The sequence below is a fragment of the Scylla paramamosain genome, chromosome 25 (assembly GCF_035594125.1).
Source record: "Scylla paramamosain isolate STU-SP2022 chromosome 25, ASM3559412v1, whole genome shotgun sequence".
NCBI lineage: Eukaryota > Metazoa > Arthropoda > Malacostraca > Decapoda > Portunidae > Scylla > Scylla paramamosain.
Window position 1 is genome coordinate 21,402,164 of NC_087175.1, and position 21,167 is coordinate 21,423,330.

Genomic DNA, 21,167 nt, shown 5'->3' on the forward strand with positions numbered 1-21,167 from the left:
TTTTTTGTGGAGTTTGAGATGTGAGGGTTGCTCTTGAATGTGTCAGTAGGTGAAGATGTTTATCTTGTACACACTAGATAAACATCCTCACCTACATCTGCACTTCTCTTGAGGGTTAGGGTGTGTGTGTGTGTGTGTGTGTGTGTGTGTGTGTGTGTGTGTGTGTGTGTGTGTGTGTGTGTGTGTGTGTGTGTGTGTGTGTGTGTGTGTGTGTGTGTAGTTGCCTTGCTAGATATGCTATTGGGTCTTTTTTATTTATTTGTTTATTTATTAATTTCCTCTTTATATTTACCTTTACATGCACTTGAGATGATAGACTCCCTGGCCCAGTGTGTCATGGGCTGAAATTACTTGCCCTTTATCTATTTTATTCTTGCTTATTTTTTTTAGAGATTTTTTTTTTGGTTAGTGTAATTAGTAAATTATGATGAGAGTTGAGTGATGGTGTTTTTCATTATTCATATTTACCTTCCTAGTAATCAGTTTAGATCATATTGACTGCTTGTGGTAGAAATGTTATGAGTGTTGTGTGTGTGTGTGTTTGAATGAATGTGTTGTGTGTGAGTCCTTATAGTGATATTCGGACCTTCATTTAGCAGGATGGTACATCTTGCCAAGAACTCAATAAAAAAGTAAGCGAATGATTTGCCCTATTGCAGAAAGTCATACATCTGAGAATTGGTTGACTAATTTCAAGTGCCACAGCAAGGAATGGCACCACAGCTTGGGTTTGATATTACACCATTCATGGGTGCCAGTCAGCCAGCCAGCAGCCCCCACACCCCTGCCTCCCCCCTGACAGTAATGCAGGGGGCCACGTCTGGGTTGAGTCCCCCTGTCAGGCTGCCACTAATTCTGTTCCTTCATTTAACAGAGGGAGAAGCCCGGCCCACTCGAACCAGATCCCCAACCAGGGAGGTGGAGCAGAGCGGCTCCCTCATACTGGGTGAGTACTGCTGTGTGTGTGTGGAGAGAGGGGGCCATCTTCAGGAGGGAGGGAGGGAGGGCAGGTGTCATTTATAGATATAAGATTTAAGACTTGTCCTACTATTTGCTGTAATGCTGCTGAATTGCTGTTTACTGTGTTCATTGAGACCAACAATAGATTTTTTATTATTCCATTTAATGGTTTCTAAATATTTTATGCTTAAGATATATATATATATATATATATATATACATATATATGAATTCTGCATTCATTAGTCAAGGTAAATGACAATGTCAGGCCGCTTGTAACAAAAATAAATAAGTAAATAAAATCTAGATTTGTCTGTAATATATTTTGGCTGTAGATTTGTTACATGTTTTATTTCTCAAGTCCTTGCACTGTCTGCCACCAGTCTCTTTTTCACTTTGAAAAATCAGGCTGTGGGTGTCTTGAGAAGGGAACCAACTGCCTGAGTGAGAAATATCAAATACTAAAGGAAGACCATGGTGTTTTCAACATTTCTTTATCAGTTTTCATGTTTCATGAATGCAGTATGTAGTTTTCCATGGTTAATGTAGGAGATAGGATGGAAATAAAAAAATTGTAATACAGGAGAATTTGTATTCATACTATATATAGGTAGATCAGTGAGGAGATAAAACAGAAACTACAAATGGTAAACAGAAGGGAGATGGAGAGATAAATGAATAGGAACAATGAACACAAACATTACTGCCAACACACACACACACACACACACACCTGAACCAGTAAACACACAACTGAGTACTGCCATTCTGTTGCCAGGAGCAGGTGCCAAGAAGGATGACATAGTGCACCTGCTGGGCCAGTCGCTACCTCGCCTCTCTTCAGAGCAGAAGGACATGGTGGCGCGGGCCAAGAAGTATGCCATGGAACAGTCCATCCGCCTGGTGCTCATGAAGCAGACACTCGCTCACCAGCAGCAGGTACCAACTCCCCACTTGCCTGCTTCTGTTGCTCTCTCTCTCTCTCTCTCTCTCTCTCTCTCTCTCTCTCTCTCTCTCTCTCTCTCTCTCTCTCTCTCTCTCTCTCTCTCTCTCTCTCTCTCTCTCTCTCTCTCTCTCTCTCTCTCTCTCTCTCTCTCTCTCTCTCTCTCTCTCTCTCTTTTTTCTGGTTCAGTTCCTTCATCTCCCATATTCATATGCACATATGCAGAGAGAGAGATAGAGAGAGGGAGCAACTTAATTGAGTAGGCAGGAGATTTTTTCACAAATTCTAATGATTCACAGGCAAGTATAGATCTCTGATAGAAATAAATTTGCATAAAATGTAGATTGTTTATGCAGAGAGAGAGAGAGAGGAGGAGGAGGAGGTAGGGAGAGGGAGAGGGAGCAGCTTGACTGACTGACAGGCAGGAGATTTTCTCAAATTCTAATGATTCATAGACAAGTATAGATCTCTGATAGAAATGAATTTGCATGAAATGTAGATTGTTTATGTAGAGAGGGGGGGAGATGAGCGAGGTCATCAGTGACACAGGCTTTAATCCAATAATTGGCCCAGTACAAGGTTTAGCAGCACCACAGGTTGGGGAATCTCTGAAAGTGACAATGCCCAAACACTCAATTCAAAATGGTCTGACCATACCAAACTATCTGTGGTGAAGTTTAGGTCAGTGAGCACCAGACAACTGAGATGGTGATATATCAATACAAGGAATAAAATACTTTGATTGTATTACCAATAATAAGGTACCATCTTCTTTAAGTGCAAAACTATACCTAAAATAAATTTCCCATCAGGTGTTTTTATACATTTTCATGAAAAAGGATGGATGGACAAAGATGGTGTAAAAATTATGTGCAGTATGATAAGTTTTCCTAAACATAAACATAAGACAGCCTTGCGCCGCCTGTGTGTGTCAGGCTGTCGGCTACACTCTTCTACACATCTTTCTTTTTGATGAGATACACTGACATTCTTGAAATTTCTCTTTGGTATATGAACTTCATCCCTATGTAACATTGCAAGCTGGAGAGATTCATCTCCCCAGTTCACTTTCCTTTGCCACTTAGCTTGGGGTTCCATGCCTTGAAGACCTTTATATATCTTCTTCAGCTTGGAAATAACTGGGGAATATTCACACAGCCTCCTGCTTTATTAATTTTTTATACAATGTCAGCAGAGGGTTGTAGTTGTACTACATTAAATTTTGTTTACACGCTTTTCAACAGGAAAACGTTTCAGCACATTTTCTCTAAACGGATTTGTACATAACTTCCTCAAAAAACTGGAATATAAGGCTGTTGTTTATTAGCAATGGTATTGTGTGTCATCTTATGTGCCAAAATATGTGGTATTTATGATCACTACAAGGTACTAATGTAACACCACCTCTCTTCTCTCATGCAGAGGTAAAGAGATTACAGAAAATGGAAACAAACTAAGATTTTTTTAAATTATTTGTTTATTAATTTACATATTTACTTATTCTTATTTATTTATTTAATTTTATACTACACTACTAATGCAACACCACCTCTCTCCCCCACACAGCAAGCCAAGTCCCTGCAGCGACACCAAGCGCTGGTGCTCATGTGTCGAGTGTATGTTGGCAGCATCAGCTTTGAACTCAAGGAGGACACCATTCGGCAGGCCTTTGTACCCTTTGGCCCCATCAAGTCCATCAACATGTCCTGGGATCCCGTCACTCAGAAGCATAAGGGGTAGGCTGGCAGGGGAGCTGGAGGGATACTGTACATTGTTAGTTGTTACTGAAGTGTTCCCAGTTAACTGCTGTACTCTCTAGTTTTGTGATTGCTTTCTTCTGAAGGCATAATACTAAACTTGATTGCAGAACTTTGGGTATTGAAAACACATAAAAAAACATTTATTGATTTCAGTGACATAGCCCAGACCTGTGTGAGTGCATGTGTTTGACCTCACATTTACAGTGTGGCTTGGCAGTGCAGCAGTGTAGTGCCATCTCATCTAAAACTGCATTTATGTAGTTGTATTGTACAAGGAACGAACCAAAGCTCATTTTGTCTCATCTCCTTAACCATATTTATCCAGTTTCTCTTTAAACCTGTGTACATTGTTCGCCATAACCACTTCTTCCTTCAAATCATTCCAGAGTTCAATAGTTCAATATAGGAAGCTGCATTTCTTGATGTCACTTAAACATCCACTCTTTATTTTCTTCCCATGCTCCCTCTCCTGTCTCTCTCCCTCTTCCATCTGTGGCACCAAGTCATTTCTGTCTATTCCTTCTATATTGTTTACTAATTTGTACATTGTTATCAGGTCTCCTCTTTCTCTTCTCTCATGTAGTGTTGGTAATCCCATCTCTTCAAGTTTTTCTTCATAGCTTAAGTCTTTTAATTCTGGTACCATCTTTGTCACTATCCTCTGTATTCTTTCCAGTTTCTGTATATCTTTTTTTCTATGTGGAGCCCAAACTACTGCTGCGTATTTCAATTTAGGTTGTATCATGCTTGTTATAATTTTCTTCATTTCTTTTTCTAAATTAAATGCCACCCTAATGTTTGTTAGCAAGCTGTATGTAAAGCCAAATATTCCATTTATGTGCCTTTCAGTTGATAGTGTGTCCTGGATCATTACTCCCAAATCTTTTCTTCATTACCTTTCATTATTTCTCCTCCTGTTTTGCAATTCCATGAAGATCTCTTTTTTACTTTTTCCTATTTCCAAAACATGGCATTTTCTGGCATTAAATTCTAGTTTCCATCTTTGGCTCAATGCATGTATCTTGTCAAAATCCTTTTGTAATTCCTTGCAGTCATTTTCATCCTTTATTATTTTCATTATTTTTGATCATCAGCAAAAAGGTTTATATAACTATTTAGATCCTGTCATATCATTTACATGTGTGTGTGTGTGTGTGTGTGTGTGTTTGTGAGAGAAATATTACTCAGCTGAGAATAGAATCTTTTAAGCTAAATTTCATGACTTAAAAATTTTTGTGTGATGGTATTGTCATTAGATCAAATAATTCATCTTAGTATATTCCTTATTCTTTGCTTCAGTTCTATAAAGTAATGGGCAGAGAAAGAGGGACTTAACATGTAAAATATTGAATAAATAAATGAAAATAGCTTGAAAGATTTTAATTTTATGGAAGTAATTGGATGAATGAATGGTATTATTAATTTAATTCTGGCACAGTGGACAATATTATTTGACATATCTGGTGATTGTGGTGGCAACATTTGTCAACCCTGCACACTAGGGATGGTTGCTGTATATCATGACCTGGGAAATAAATCAGCACATCAGCATCACGTCAAGCCACGCATACCAACCTTACTGACACAACATGTGATCAGGCAGCAGATTTCATATTTTTCATTATGCCACAGTTTGCACCACACTTTAAAGATAGTTCTGAAAATTACCATGAGAAATGTGTGCATGGTAGTAATTGTTTCTCCCCACCAGGTTTGCCTTTGTGGAGTACGAGATGCCTGAGGCGGCACAACTGGCCCTGGAGCAGATGAATGGCGTCATGATAGGTGGCCGGAACATCAAGGTTGGCCGGCCCTCCAACATGCCCCAGGTCAGTAGTGCTCCTCTGTGCCTCCCCTTGACGGCCGCTGTGTTGTGCTCCTCAGGTGCCTCTCTTGCCCTAGGTCCGTATTCTCAAACGTTTCAGTGATTTGTCTCAAGTTTCAACAGGCTCTAATGGAACTTTTCAGGGTTTTTAAAGGATGTTTTTTCGTCCTAGTGGTAGTTTAACAGTTTCTCTGATTAATATCTTGGTGACTTCTAACAGGCTCTACTAGAAGATGTTGTGGTTTTCAAGGGTGTTCTTTCATGAGTCTAGTGATATTTTAATTGATTCTAACTAATCTTGCTATTGGGGTGTCAAGGGTGTCTTCATGATTCTAGGTTGACTTCACTAAACTTTAACATCACCAGTGGGAACAACCTAGTAATCTCCATGGCCTTTGAATATAGTCATATTGAGAGAACAGAGCGTTTAAGAATACGAGCCTTGTTAGTTTCGAGCATAGACGTGTTGAGAAGGAAAGTCTTGGAAATATTTCTCTTTATTTACTTTTCCCTACCTAATTTTTTGCCATGCTTTCAATCTATTACACATGAAAAATAATGAGTCATAGTGTTTGTGCAAGGTAAGGAGCAAATAATATATTGCTTTGCTATCATATCTTGCACCATTACAAAGTGACAAGTGGCTTACAGTAGTCTGTCACAGGGCTGCCCTTGCCTCTTTCCCTTAGCAGGATTGTAAAGGTGTGGCTCTGGCTGAGGTCATTCAGTTGGTTTCCTTTTAGCAGTCATCACATAACCTGCATGTGTGTGTTGGTGGTGAGTGGTAGAGTCATGGACAACAGTCAGGGAACATTGCACTTCCTTACACTGTGTTTACTTTCCTCAGTCTTAAGCCACTGACCTGATGACAGTCCCTACAAAGCCTGACAATTGATAGATTCTTAGCAGATCAGAGGACCTGAGGCTGTGGAAAAGAGACACGGTGGAAGTGAGTGCAGGATGTTACTCAACTTGTGACCACAACTGTACAGAGCCATTTCGGGGGGTGGAGAGCAGGGTGTGGAGGCAGTGTGCAGGCAGGTGCAGGCTGGGGGACTTTTTTGGTAGTTAGCAGGACACTTAAAAATTGATGGGAATGAGACATGGTCATATTTCCCTGCAGGTATTTCCTCCTCCCCCCCTGGAGCTTCAGTAGTTTGAATAATGAAGTACTGACTGAAAACATTGCTGGCATTAGTTTAGATTTGGTTATTGGTTAGCTAAATAAATGATGAAAATTTGAGGAAGGAATTTATGGAGGGAAAAAGGTTCAGGGAGGGCAAATGCTGTAGTTGGGGAGAAATATTTGGAGGAGATGTTTAGGGAGAAATGTCTTAGTGTATGGCCATGCTGGATGATATTTGGTGAGAAGGTTGAGGATGACAGGCTGCTTAGTGGGTAGAGGTAAGCTATGCCATGAACCTTGTATCAGTGTGTGGGGTGGCCAGGTGCATTAGATGTGTGTTCATTGCCTCTCACCTGCCAGACAACCCACAGACCTGTACCCTTCCAGCAGATCACATTCAGTATGGCTGTACCCTCACACCAGTGCAACATGGGCTTCAGCAGCAAGAGGGATGAGCTTAGAGACACCCTTAGCTAGTTGTGTCAAGAGTTCTGTGTGCTTTCCTTCCTCTCATTGCTGGCCTACTTCCACCATTCCCCTGTGCTGCATAGAATAAGTAACAAAACATCACACTCAGAAGAATGTATAAAAAAAATAGCCAGAGTACCAGAATCTTGCTGGCACCTGAAGTGTATGACTCAAATTTTCTCTTGTCAGTAGTGAATCATGGTCCGTGTGTCAAGAGTCCACACCTCTCGGATGTAATTGTGTCTGAGTTTTTTTTCTACAGTACCTGAAATCACTGTGCTGTTCTCAACTGCAGTAGTTAGCTGTGCCCTACATAGACTGGAGCAGTGGTGCATTACCCAGAACAGTAACACACAGTAGCAGATGTTTTTACTACATATCAGCTGTCACACCACAAAGAGAACAAATAATTACAAAAATGACACAGAATTCTCTGGTTTCCTTTCAAAGTGCATTATTTCTCTCTCTCTCTCTCTCTCTCTCTCTCTCTCTCTCTCTCTCTCTCTCATCTCTCTCTCTCTCTCTCTCTCATCTCTCTCTCTCTCACTCATCTCTCTCTCATCTCTCTCTCTCTCTTTACTGAAGATTTTCAAGGAAGGGAACACAGAATTCGTACAACTATCAATAAATAAAAGTTCCTCACATCACTCGTCACACTACAAACAGAACAGATGGCACACGTTGAATATTGGTGGTACTGTCCTGTTTACCTTTGTGTCTCCCTGTGGTGGTGTGTGTGGAGGAGTGTTCCCAGCATGTGAGTGGTTCATTGGTGGCAGGTGTGGCTCAGTAGAAGCTCAGAACCTGCCCTAGTTGAGTTTGTCCTTCATGCTGTGCTAGTCCCTGATTGACCCTCTCAGTCTGTCCCACTCCAGTTGCCATCTCAGGCTTCACTACTGGTTATTATTTTCTCTCTCTCTCTCTCTCTCTCTCTCTCTCTCTCTCTCTCTCTCTCTCTCTCTCTCTCATCTCTCTCTCTCTCTCTCTCTCTCTCTCTCTCTCTCTCTCTCTCTCTCTCTCTCTCTCTCTCTCTCTCTCTCTCTCTCTCTCTCTCTCTCTGTGGAAAAAGAAAGGTCATGATTTTCAAATTTACTTAATATTTTGTCTAAAACTTAGTAGATATTTTTTGTTACTTGCCTGCATCTCTAAATAAATCCATTAACTATTTTCTGTTTCATGTGATGTTTACATTGAAATCTGGCTTTGATTATTTATAAACTTCTTCTGGTAGAGAATCCAGTTGATTTCTGAATATTTGCTGGTAGAAAGTTACTTCTTCATTAATCTAAATATAAAGTTGCTGCTCCCTGCTCTTGCATCATCTTGAATATTTTGACTAGCCAACCCACCCAGCCAGCTCTCCCTGCCCATCAGTCATTTGTAGTACTTACTTACTTACTTAACTATAAACACCTGCCTAGTTGAAAGTTTGAAGAAATAGGTACTGCACAAAGTAGTACCATAGTTCAGTGTAATGATTAGTGAACAGAACAAAACAATAATAAAAGAATGCGGTTGTGTGGCACGTTTGTGTTGAGATGTTCTAGAAATTCATGGTTCACTTGCCATTGACAGAAATGGTCGACAGCACAGGGCCTCAGTGCCTGTGATGTTGCACTTCTGAAGCATCATACCATGACAAGGACGACAGACAGTGCAAGTATTATTGCCTTTTTAATGAATTCTCTCATGATATAAATGATGTCCATTGTAATGGTTCTCTACTGGTTCAGATCACACGAGAGGAAATTTGAGGACCGAAATTCAGATTCACTCAGATCAATTTGTTTTGCCTTCCATATTGTGTGCAGTGCTAAATTTTCTTTTTGACTTATTTCCCTTATAGTCACACCTCTGAGATGATGAGTGTTGTGTACTCTGTTGTGTTATTGTATCCTCCTCTCCAGTCACCTGTCAGTACTGCATTGTTACAACCTGAGACTGTATCATTGCAAGCACCTCACCTCACCTCACCTCACCTCACCTCACCTCATGTCTGACACTCGCCATCCACCACCTGTGCCTGTTGTCGACTCACTCACTGCCAGGGTAGTTGTTGCTTGTTGGATGAGTGTAGGTGGTACTTGAACACACCACTCCTGCCTTCCTTCCTGTAAATAGATAACTGCTGCATTATCATATATTTGTCTTGTCCCTTGGGCCTGAGGAGTTAGTGACAGATAGTGTACTTGGTGTGTGTGGTGGAGGAGGGATGTGTCAGGGTGTGTTTACCAAGTGCTACCTTGTGGGATGAATACTCATGCTATGTATAGGTGAATAAAGAAGGGTTTTGATCTATGCACATGTGTTAGTGAAGTGAGGAAGTCCATAGTTTTAGTGTGTGTGTGTGTGGGGGGCTTATGTTAGTGTCTCTGTACCATCCTCCTGCCCACCCCTTCCCCAGCTCTCCAGTAATGGCCTGCACATGCTGCTCTCCCTTAGTTGCTGGTGCTTTTCGCTTTCTATCATGTTCTCATTGTCCTCTCTCAGCTTGTGCCTTGTCTTAGTTTTCCATCAGTGCCTAAGGTACTTCAACTGTTGTGCTGCCATGGGTCTTTTTTTTTTTTCCAGTAGCAAATAAATCAATATGGAAGCATGAATTAATTCATCTAAATGATTATCAGTTTTCAAATTATGAAGTTATGAAAATTCAATTGAAATGTCAGTGACAAAATGTATGTCAGCCAAGAATTACAGCAATGAGCTTTGAGTGAATTGTCTCCACACACACACACACACACACACACACACACACACACACACACACACACACACACACACACACACACACACACACACACACACACACACACACACACACACACACACTTGCACACACACTCGAACACACACACACACGCACACACACACACTGTAGTGCTGAATACACATGTTGGCTGGTGTTGTGAGTGGAAGTAGTGTGAGGTGTGAGGTGAGGAGCCTGTCATCCCTCTATTACTTACAACCTGCTATAGTAGTGTTGCCCACAGCTGAGAGACACAGTTTCATCTGGAAGGTTGTGCTTCTTTTAGTGCCACTGTCTAAAACAAGATTATTCTGTATCTTTGCCCTCCTTGCCATGCAAATCTTGGGAACTAATGTTTTAGTTTGTGGTTCTCTGCAACATATGGCAGTGCCTCATTTATTGTGCATTTAAATAACAGAAAGGCATCCAAGACTGTGTTAACTAGCACATGTTTTCTCAAGGAAATGCATAATTTTGTAGGATGAACATGCCAGCTAACTTCTTGGTGTTCATGACCTTTTGAAATGAAAATCTGTCTATCCAGAAATAAAATATAAAAGAATAAAAACTTGAACTCCATCTGCTTTTAGTATCTTAAACCTTCTTCTTGCTTGAAGGACTTTTCTTGTCTTTTATGCTAGATTTAAAGTTTAATTTTTAATCATACATACTTTCTCATCATCCTGAAGCTTCTAAAAAATGGCTTTCTCAAAGAATGCAGTGTCAGTCAATAGGCAAAAGGCATGGCACCTACTGCTCCTTCATGCTTCAGTATTTCTGGCTTCCATTGCTCTCAGGCTGCCCATCACCTCCATTCTGGTGTGTCTGCATAGCTTTCATTGATTAGCCTCTCACCTTCCTTGCCTTGTGTTGCACTGGAATCATATTACTACTCCATTGGGTCTGTAGTTGTAATGATTTTATTTAAGTTCATGTGTAATGTTGTAGGTAGACATGAATAATCTGTGTTCTTGCTGCCTCATCCTCTTGTAATTAATTACTCATTACATAAAATGATACTTGCAGAGTTGCTTTTGTTGAGTATGTAAACTTAACTAATTACTGTGACATTTGATTCAATCTTTAAATCCAACTTAATAAACCAACATGTAGTTATGAATTTGTCACCAATCATTAAATCAAACTGAACTAGCCCGTAAATAACATCCCTAGTGCAAGCAATAGGTTAATCTTGTTGCCTCCCCTTGTGGCAGTAGCAGTAGTGGCAGTCCTTATGTGCTAGGTGTAGTAGTCCTCCGTGTGGTGTAGCATGAGAGTCATGGTTCACTTCCTGGTTATGGTGCTGTGTTGTGTCCACAGGCCCAGACTGTCATTGATGAGATCACTGAGGAAGCCAACTACTACAACCGCATCTACATCGCCTCAGTGCACCAGGATCTCTCAGAGACGGACATCAAGAGTGTGTTCGAGGCGTTCGGCAAGATCAAGGTGAGGACATTTGGTGGTTGGGAGACAGCCAGGCAGGACACGTGGCTTAGTGGTCACCCTCCTGCTGTGGCCAACTGGTACAGCTGGGACTTTGTATATGTAAGAGGGGGCACTGGCCAAGGATGACAAAAAAAAGTGAAAAAGAAGACCTACTGAGAGTGCCAATCCTGAAAGAAAGATCTGAAAGGTCATCCAAATTTGGAGGATAAATGTTCAAGTCACAGGAAGGAAATGTAGAAGCAGGCAGGGAGTTCCAGACTGCCTGCTTCATTTTTTCCCCAGAACAAGGCAGCAACTAAGAAGTATAATAATTTTTTCACATGAGTTTGAATCACTTGATTATTAATCTCTCTCTCTCTCTCTCTCTCTCTCTCTCTCTATCTCTCTCTCTCTCTCTCTCTCTCTCTCTCTCTCTCTCTCTCTCTCTCTCTCTCTCTCTCTCTCTCTCTCTCTCTCTCTCTCTCTCTCTCTCTCTCTCTCTCTCTCGTTCTCGTGGATTCAGGTGAAGGGTTTTGTTAACAGGAGAACAAAATGTTTTGCTGTTGCATCTGTATAAGTAGAGAAAGTCAGAACTCAAAAGGAAGGCAAAATACTAGTTTTTATAAGTATTTACAATATTTAGATAGAGGTTAGGGGATGTAGGCCTTCTGTATTGTCCATGTTCATCCCCTTCCTTTAGTCTTGGACTCTTTGATCTGTTATTCAAACATTATCCAGAACGTAGAACTTATAAATGATAGACTAAAAGTGTATGAACAACCAGGAAGAGAATTTTTTGGATAGGGAGATGTGGAAGTATAAATGATAGAATAAAGGTGCTGAACAATCAAGGAGAAAATGTCTGGGTAGAGAGCAGTGGCAGCTCTTTCAGTGTGGCCATCTTCTTTGAGCCACCCTGGAGGTAACGAGGCATCTGAGACATAGATACAACTGATATGCAGAACTCTATTACAGTCACTTCTCTTGAATGTTTATATAGGCTGTCAATTGCTCAACAACATAGAAAGGTTTGAGTTTAGTGTTTGCTTGGTGTCAGTTTTATACCCTACCTTGCATTCATTCCCAAAGGAAGGTGAACTGTCTGATGTGAATAGCTAGGCAGGGTGAGAAGGCAGTGTTTTTCAGTTGCGTGTAGGTGATGAGGCAAGATACTATTTAGTACCAGTTCATGAAGACTTCAAGGAAAATTATTATAGATAGTGAATAGAGTATGTATGAGAAAGGGGTGAGAAGAGAAAAATAAGAGTATAATATGTAGTGACTGAGATAAGTGGATGCCTTTGTGTTGCTGCATGGTGAGATTTCTTAATAATAGATATCATATAAATAAATCAATAAACATGTTATAACTTTCTTTGGAAAACCAAAAGTGCAATATTCTTAACCTTGCGGTCCCATGTTTCTGCAGCAATGCATGTTGACGCCAGGCTCCACTCCGGGGAAACACAAGGGCTACGGCTTCATTGAGTATGAAAACTCCACCTCAGCGCAAGAAGCCATCGCTTCCATGAACCTGTTTGACCTGGGGGGGCAGTACCTCCGGGTGGGCAAGGCCATCACTCCTCCAGGCTCCTTCTACGTGAGTACATGGCTACTTGAGTGTGGTGCCCAGGGCTTCCTCTCTTTGTTGAATGATTAGTGAAGAATTAGTGCATGAACACTGCTAGGAATATAAGTTGGTGGTAGGGGTGTGTGTGTGTGTAAGAAAGAGAGGAGTTATAACAGAATCATGAAACAAAACAAGCATTACATTTTCATGGAGTGTACTTCACTTGGCATTAAGTAGTATACTGTGTCATATATCAAGTGAGGTAATGAATATTAAGCATTGTGTGTGTCTTCCTGCAGGGACCTCTCTCAGCCCCCACTCAGATGCCCACTGCAGCAGCTGTGGCGGCGGCGGCAGCCACAGCCAAGATCCAGGCCATGGACGCCCTGGCCACCAACGCTATCGGCCTGGTGCAGGGGCTCAGCAGCTCCCCTGGCTCGGTGTCACAGCTTCCCCCAGTGGGTGTGGTGGGTGCCGTGCCTCCTGTGGGCACTGTGGGGGCCCTGTCATCAGCTTTGCCCACAGTGACCCCACCTGTGGGTGTCATAGGCAGTACACCTGCCGTGCCCCCAGTGGGTGTGGTGACCAGCCTGCCCAGCCTGGGTGTTGGGACGGCTGGTGCTGGCAGTGCTGCCCTGCCTCCCCCCACAGTCCTCACAGCCCTGCCAGTGCCTGGAGGTGCAGGCTTGGCGGGACCAGGCCCCTCCCCTGGCCCAGGCCTCCTAGGGCCTGCCCCAGGCATTCCCCCGGTGGAGGAGCGGCGCCCCACACACCAGGAGGAGCTGGCAAAGAAGCTGATGGAGGACAACGAGCCACAGACGCTGCAGCAGCAGGAGACCATGTCCATCAAGGGCCAGTCTGCGCGCCACCTTGTCATGCAGAAACTCATGAGGAAATCTGAGGTGAGGCTACAGGATGGTGTTGCTTGTCTTGTCACAAAACTCCATCCACAGCTCAATTATTGAGATGTACAAGCTGGAGTGAATTCCTTAAGAAAACATTCAAGAATAGAAAATAGCTGGGGCAACTGGAGATAATAAATTTTTGTCATTTGGTGTATTTTCAATATTTTTGAAGGTGACTAAAGAATTTTATCTGTAAATGTGATCTCCATTCATACATCTGGACAAAGGACATTTTAATCTCAAAAATATTTAAATCTAATGTACAAAAGTTTGCTTGCTCATAAATTTGTTGTAAACTTCAGCCATGCAGTGTCTCCCTACAAGCCACAGTCACCAGCCACCATTTTATTTCACCATCAATCCAATGTAATATAAGGCAGTCACCAAACACTTAATCCATCAGTCCAACATAATGATACAAGCCAGTCACCAAGCACCTTTTTATCCCCTCAGTCCAACGTGGTGATCCTGCGTAACATGGTGGGTGCGGAGGAAGTGGACGAGCTGCTGCAGGAGGAGATCACGGAGGAGTGTGGGCGGTTTGGCTCGGTGCGGCATGTCATTATCTACCAGGAGAAGCAGAGTGACGAGGAGGATGCAGAGGTGCTGGTCAAGATCTTCGTGGAGTTTGGCAGCCCAGCAGGTAGGCAGAGGAGGCTGGTGGAGATGGCAGGAATTGACTCGGTGTTACTGCAAAGGTTGACAGGGAGGGTAAGGCAACAGTGGAAGGGTTGTGGAGTAGTGGAGGGTTACTGAGGAGGATGAGGGATATGGGATATAGTGAGGTAAGGTGGAATGAGTTAATAATAAGAGTCAGGGATGATTGAATGTTATAGAGGTGACATAGAGGCTGAAGTCAAGTGGAATGAGTTAGTAGTTAGATTTAAGGATGGTTGTGTGTTACAGAGCTGACATGGAGGCTGATGTATGAAAGGATGGCTTTTGAGTAAGAGTCAGGGATGGTTGAGTATTGTAGAGCTGACATGGAGGTTGATGTATGAAAGGATGGTTTATAAGTAAGAGTCAGGGATGATTGAGTACTGGAGAGCTGACATGGAGGCTGAGGTGAGATGGGATGGGTTAATAGGAAGATTGATTGGTGGAATAATGAAGGTCTTAATCTCTTGAAGCCACATTAAGAAGCTGTTCTGTTTGTTATTTATATATGCTTAGCTGTATGTGTATTTACAGATGCATAGCTGCTTCTAAATTAATCATGTGCCTTTCAAATAACTCATAAGTTTTAATCCACTGCTCCTTTAAGTTTTATATTTAATATTTTGTTCTTGTAAATCTTAACTTTTATTCATAACTTCAAGAATTTATTAACCAAACATTTATAAATTATGACTGATGAATGACCTGTTGATAGACCTAACTCGGTATTTATTTATGAAAAAAAACCCAGGAAATTTAAACCATCACCCATCAACAACAGTATTAAGTGATAGGATTGTGGTGGGGAGAGAAAACAAGGTGAAGTAGAACTACTTTAATATTCTTTGCATTTCAGTTGATGCCTTCCTTACAGTTTTTCATACATTCAAAGGAAGGTAGTAACTGAAATATAAGAAGAATCTAGTACTGCTTCATCCTTTCTTCTCTCACCACCACATTCCATTTATTAGTCCTAACTTCTGTCTATCTATCTATATATCAGGCTGGCAATTCCATACAGGGTCCAGACAAAACACCACACACCTATACACACATCATTCACATTGTCACGGGGCTTAAGAATACAGCTACTATACTCCCTGCATGTTGTAAGAGGCATCTGAAAGGGATGAAGTGAGGAGCTAGGAACTTTATAGCATCCTACAAAGAGGCAAAGCAAAACATTACCTATAACACACACACAAAACAGTGACTCATATCATCCTTGCTTCTAGAGAGCACAGCAGCTTCTTGCAGCTTCCCTTATTTTCTGATGCTCTTATTACACAACAAAAAATAGTAACATTATCTTCCTTGCTTCCAGAGAGTGCAGCGGCTCAAGAGGCTCTCAACGGACGGTATTTTGGCGGGCGGTTAGTGAAGGCTGAGTTATATGACCAGAACATGTATAATCACAATGATCTCTCAGGATAATGCCATGCTACTTAGCAACAACAGCAGCAGCCAGGACGAGTGTTTGTTGTGCCCAGAACTATTCCTAAACCGAGGTGTACGTGTGAATGTTGGTGTAAATTATGCATATACGAGTATATATATATATTTAGAAAGAAAGAGAGAGAGAGAGAGAGAGAGAGTGAGAGTGAGAGGGGAAAGAAATAATATACCATACATACAATACCATGGATGCAATTTTTCATGTATTTCTAAGATTTTTTTCTGATTTTTGTTAATTGGATTCTGATGATAATTGTTCTTTTACCTGATACTTATTTCAATATATTATCTTCCATTTTCTTCCTCTGAATCCTATGACTATCTCTCTCTCTCTCTCTCTCTCTCTCTCTCTCTCTCTCTCTCTCTCTCTCTCTCTCTCTCTCTCTCTCTCTCTCTCTCTCTCTCTCTCTCTCTCTCTCTCTCTCTCTCTCTCTCTCTCTCTCTCTCTCTCTCTCTCTCTCTCTCTCTCTCTCTCTCTCTCTAACCCATTCATTCCTTCTCCACTCACTTTAATTAACTAAGTTGGATCACCTCAACAAGACAGGTTATTCATCTTCACCTTGTCATCATCATCTTTGTTTTAAGGCTCTTACCTAACCATCCTGTGACATAACTTACTGTTCTAATCAAGCACTGACCGACTATTCATTACATTCAGTAACTGGAGGAGTAGTGGTAGAAGTAGCATTTAGTAGTAGTAGTAGTAGTAGTAGTAATAGTAATAGTAGTAGTAGTGGTAGTAGTATGACTCGATTGTAGCACCTCAAGAGGGAAGAGATTATCTTTTATATCATAAACACAGGGGACAGGACTGGGGTGGGTGCTATCAGTCAGTCAGTCATTTCCATTCTCTCACACCTGTACCTCATATCACCTTTATGTTATCTATGTTATCCAGCAATTTCTCTCACATGTCCTATCAACTCACGTCAATTGTAGTTCTGTCATTCTTGGTCCTTTATTTCTGTTGTTCTGATCTATCTTAATTCTCTCATTTAATACCTCTTATCACCTCTGTTACCTTTGTTAAGTAAGCTACACTTCACCACCACCAATTCCTACATGGTTACCACATTCATGCAATCTCATCTTCATCATCATTGTTGTCATTGTCATCATTATGCCCAACTAATTTTATTCTTTCTCTCTCACATGTTCACGTGATAAGAGAAGACAAGACAGCACCCAACAATGCAACACACCCACACACACACACACACACACACACACACACACACACACACACACACACACACACACACACACACACATTGCAGGCTTTGTATTGGTTATAATTTTGTTATGGCAATGTTCCTTGGCTATGGAAATGTGTAAACTATTATACATCTTGTCCAAATTGTTTTTTTTCTTTTTGTCCATAAGTGGTACGCATTGTTTGTCTATTGTCAGACTACGATAGTTTCTTTTTTTAGTTGAAGAAACGTGAATGTGATGTGAGTAAGGAACATACATTATTTTGTTATTCCAAGCCTGTATGACAAGTTATGAAATGAATTCTTACTATGGAATCAGTTGAGACTAAACCATGAAATATTACAAACATCCCTGCCTTGCCTATTCCCTTTGAGATGCCTGTTATAGAGCAGCATAAGCCCACCTCATCCCTGCCAGCAGCACTTAACACAAAGGTGGGAGGTGCACCTAACCAACCCAACCCACCAACTCTGTCCCAGTCCAGGAAGAAAGGGGACTGTATTATCAGACATTTTGGTGTTCTGATGATTTTAAACAGCCTGTAGTGTAATTAATTAATTTTATTTATTTATTTATTTATTTATTTATTTATTTATTTATTTTATTTTATTTTTTCTGTTAGTAGTTCAACAAGAATTCTGCTTTGTCAATGGGGAAAGCAACAATAACTCTGTGTCAGCAATATGCAAAGAATCCATAAAACCCAACTAATCATTTTGATAGTCTTTGAAAGTAGTCCTTGTTTAAAGTTCAAAATTGTTTAAAATATGGGCTCGTTATGAACCTGCCAAACACTTAATAAACCATGAAGTGTTCTATCTACATCATTGCAAAAGGGTGGAAAGGGGACTGAGGATTGGTTATTCATGGTAGAAGCAGGAGTTGGTTATTCAATTTGCTATTTAGGACACTTTAAATGCCAGTGTGTCTGATTATCATCCTTCCTTCCCTCCCTCCTTTCCCTTCCCTTCCCTTCCCTTCCCTTCCCTTCCTTCAGTAAATTCATCAGTCCTTCCAGAGATGTGTTCATATGAAAAGAAAAGATTTGACATCAGTATTTAGAATGCTGTCTCCTCCTCCCGTACTGCAGGAGGCTATTCATGTTAAATTGAAAGTTAATGGAAATATTATATGGAGATAAAAAAAAAAATGTCTATCATAAATGAGTAATGGCTCGCATTGTCTAGAATTTCTAACAATGTTTTTCCTGGCTATGGGTTTGTGAAATGTGAATTATGTTTTGTTGAAGTGATAGAAAGATTACTGTTCTGTTTTCAGCCTGTCTATAGTTCAAGAATGCCAGCAGTACAATTCAGTCTTTTAGTAACTACATGTTAAAGGAAGTATTTTGGAAACGTTTAGATAACCAGTATGACGAAGGACAAAATTTCATCATCATACATAACAACCTTTAACAGGAAGCTATTGGGTTTTCAAGGGTGTTTTCATAGTATTTAAGAATCCTATACCACTTATGGTAAAAACACCCATGTGAATGCAACCTAATCTTTGTGACCTTTGAAAACAGTCCTTATGAGAGTGCAAGTGTTTAGTATTCGCAGGGAAATATTGACTATGTGGCATTATATATGTGGAAACTCAGGGGTCAGCTTTGCTTTTGATGTAGTTACCAATATGTACAATGATACTTAACCTAGCCATTAACCTGCAGCTGGTACACACTTTGTTTACATAGTAATTATCCACTTAAGGATGGTGTCTGTACACTGTTTACATTGCTTTTATGAGTTTGGGGAGCAATAATGGCTTTATCAGATAACAGAGGTGTAGGATGATAAACTCATAACTCACTTCATAGAAAGAGACAGACATACCATGCTTCAATGTGACCAAGGACTGAGATAAGTCTGAGTACAGTACATGTATAATATTTCAGTTTGTATGAGAAATAACTGAGTTATGTTGTCAGGAAAGTCTTACTCAGTATTTAGAAAAAAAAAAAAAAATGCAATACTCCTTGACTTATAAATATGAGCCCAGTCCATACATTTTGCTTTGTATGGAATACGATGGAAGGTCTGTTGTCAGGATGTTAGTGGCTGGAGTTGGGGCCGGAAACCTACAGGCAGGTCACACACCATGTAAGTATATAGATTTACACTGTGTAGTCCATTCTTTGACACCTCAGCCCTCCCACAGCGCCAAAGCCTCTATTATGATGTGACCCATTTAACTTTACCATGTTGCTTGGTGCTTGGAGTTCATGCAATTCTGTCCAGTTTCCCATGTTGCCACAGTAAGCCATGTAACACACTATGTCGCCATGGCATAGAAACACACAACGGTGTTTTGATTGTTGCTTTGAATTCTGTAAATGTATTTTTCTTAATGCAAGGCTAAAGTAACTTGTATCAATGTTTGAAAAATGTCAGTACTGAGGTTTTTTGGACGATTGATCTTGGTCCACATTTTCAAACGTTAAGGTGTCTTACTTCGACTATTAACAGGCTCCAGTGAAATTTAATGGTATTTTTATAGTCTTGGTGATGATTCTAACAGGAATTATACTTCAATGGGAAAAATTGAATAAATATAAGAACTTACAATCATCAGCATGGCCTGTGGAAATAGTTGTTTTGAGAGAACAAAGCGTTTCAAAATCACAGGCAATTGGTCAGTGCTAATACCACCAGACAAAGAAGTACATGTAACTGTTCATCTATTTACTGTAAGCCTTCACAGTAATGTCCCCAAACCTAGGGATATGTCAGCTGCCTGGTAGTGAGCCAAGGAGACAGAGCTAGGCAGCATCTTTGGAAATCTGGAGGAGCAAGAGTTGGCAAGGAGTAAGAAAGGCATGAGGAACACGGGACAGTGGGTGAAACAAGGGTGGAATTCAGCAGTGCGCAGAGGGTGGCATGGCATAGCAGTGTTGAGTTCCTTGGTTGTCATCTGTCATATCTTGTCTACTATGACTGCATTTTCATGACATGTATAATAAAAGTACATATTATCCCCAGGGTTTTATTGGAAAGTTCCAGTGGGGGTCATAGATCAAATAATTGCTATCTCTAGTATATAAAGCTGCATTCTTCAGTATTTTGGTACTATTAATTGATACTATTAATTTTATGGGAAATTATTTGGATTTCCAGTTTTCATGATTCTAATTGACGGCATAATATTTTTTTTATTGGAAAAACACTAAAACCGAATGATTTTTTTTTTTTTTTATGAGGGCAAAGTGGTTAAAAATGTGAGGCTAAGCTTTGGATAATATCGCCATGAAAAACAAATAATAATCAAACAAAATGGTTACAACAAGTTGATGGAATGACTTGGTAATGCTCCACATACAAGTGACTTCAATTTCCATGGTAATATAAGGCATGTAAGTGGCAGCCAGTAGCGCACAACATAGGACAGGGACGCAGGAAGAAGTGAGAGGTCTAAGGGTGGCCATACACGCAAAAAAAGAAAAGGACAGGGACGCAGGAAGAAGTGAGAGGTCTAAGGGTGGCCATACACGCAAAAAAAGAAAAAAAAAAAAAGTCAAAATTTTGCATCAAAATTTTGACGTGTAACTTTGATACAAAATTTTGATGCATAATTGCCCACACACGTTTAGCCGTTTTTCCCATCAAAATTCAGTATAATAAAAATCTTCGACATGGATGCATCAGTGGCCATAGCACTAGTGTTCGCATTGGTAAACGTCGGAAATGGTCAAAAGACATTTTTCGAAGTCCGTTGCGAAAATTCGTTCGCAGATTATTTATTTTTTTCTTCAGATCTTCTAATGTGGCGGAAGTAAAATGTTCACGATATTTCTGCAGTAGAATGTCATAGGCCTCGGCTTTCTTAGCACGATTGCTATAATCATTCGATACACTCCTAAAACTTCAATAAAAAAAATTCTTTTCGGCCTCCTTCGCAGACATGGCGATCCTGACTCCTTGTCAGTCACCTGCGAACCAAACAGTTTGATCAAAATTTTGACAGGAGCCCACACACGCATCAAAAATTTGACGACACGTCAAAAAATATCAAACGGATTTGATCAATCAAAATTTTGCTTCAATTTTTTTTATTTTATTTATTTATTTTTTTTTTTGGCATCAAAACGTCCTAAACACATTCAAATTTTC

General features: G+C 40.6%; 1 protein-coding gene across 9 annotated transcripts in view; it reads left to right on the forward strand.

Moving 5' to 3' along the window:
* The window catches only part of LOC135113350 (poly(U)-binding-splicing factor PUF60-like), a 30,052-nt gene extending 10,018 nt beyond the window's left edge, over positions 1–20,034 (forward strand). For 5 of the 9 annotated variants that reach the window (XM_064028595.1, XM_064028604.1, XM_064028599.1 and 2 more), the window contains 10 exons: positions 875–946; positions 1,739–1,899; positions 3,470–3,639; positions 5,375–5,492; positions 8,658–8,738; positions 11,149–11,277; positions 12,686–12,856; positions 13,126–13,728; positions 14,185–14,374; positions 15,713–20,034. In XM_064028595.1, the coding sequence (XP_063884665.1) occupies positions 875–946; positions 1,739–1,899; positions 3,470–3,639; positions 5,375–5,492; positions 8,658–8,738; positions 11,149–11,277; positions 12,686–12,856; positions 13,126–13,728; positions 14,185–14,374; positions 15,713–15,822 (1,805 nt within the window). In that variant the 3' untranslated portion in view covers positions 15,823–20,034. The remainder of the gene's footprint in view (positions 1–874; positions 947–1,738; positions 1,900–3,469; positions 3,640–5,374; positions 5,493–8,657; positions 8,739–11,148; positions 11,278–12,685; positions 12,857–13,125; positions 13,729–14,184; positions 14,375–15,712) is intronic. The other 4 variants (XM_064028596.1, XM_064028602.1, XM_064028600.1 and 1 more) reach the window with 2 other exon arrangements.
* The last annotated feature ends 1,133 nt before the right edge of the window (positions 20,035–21,167 follow it).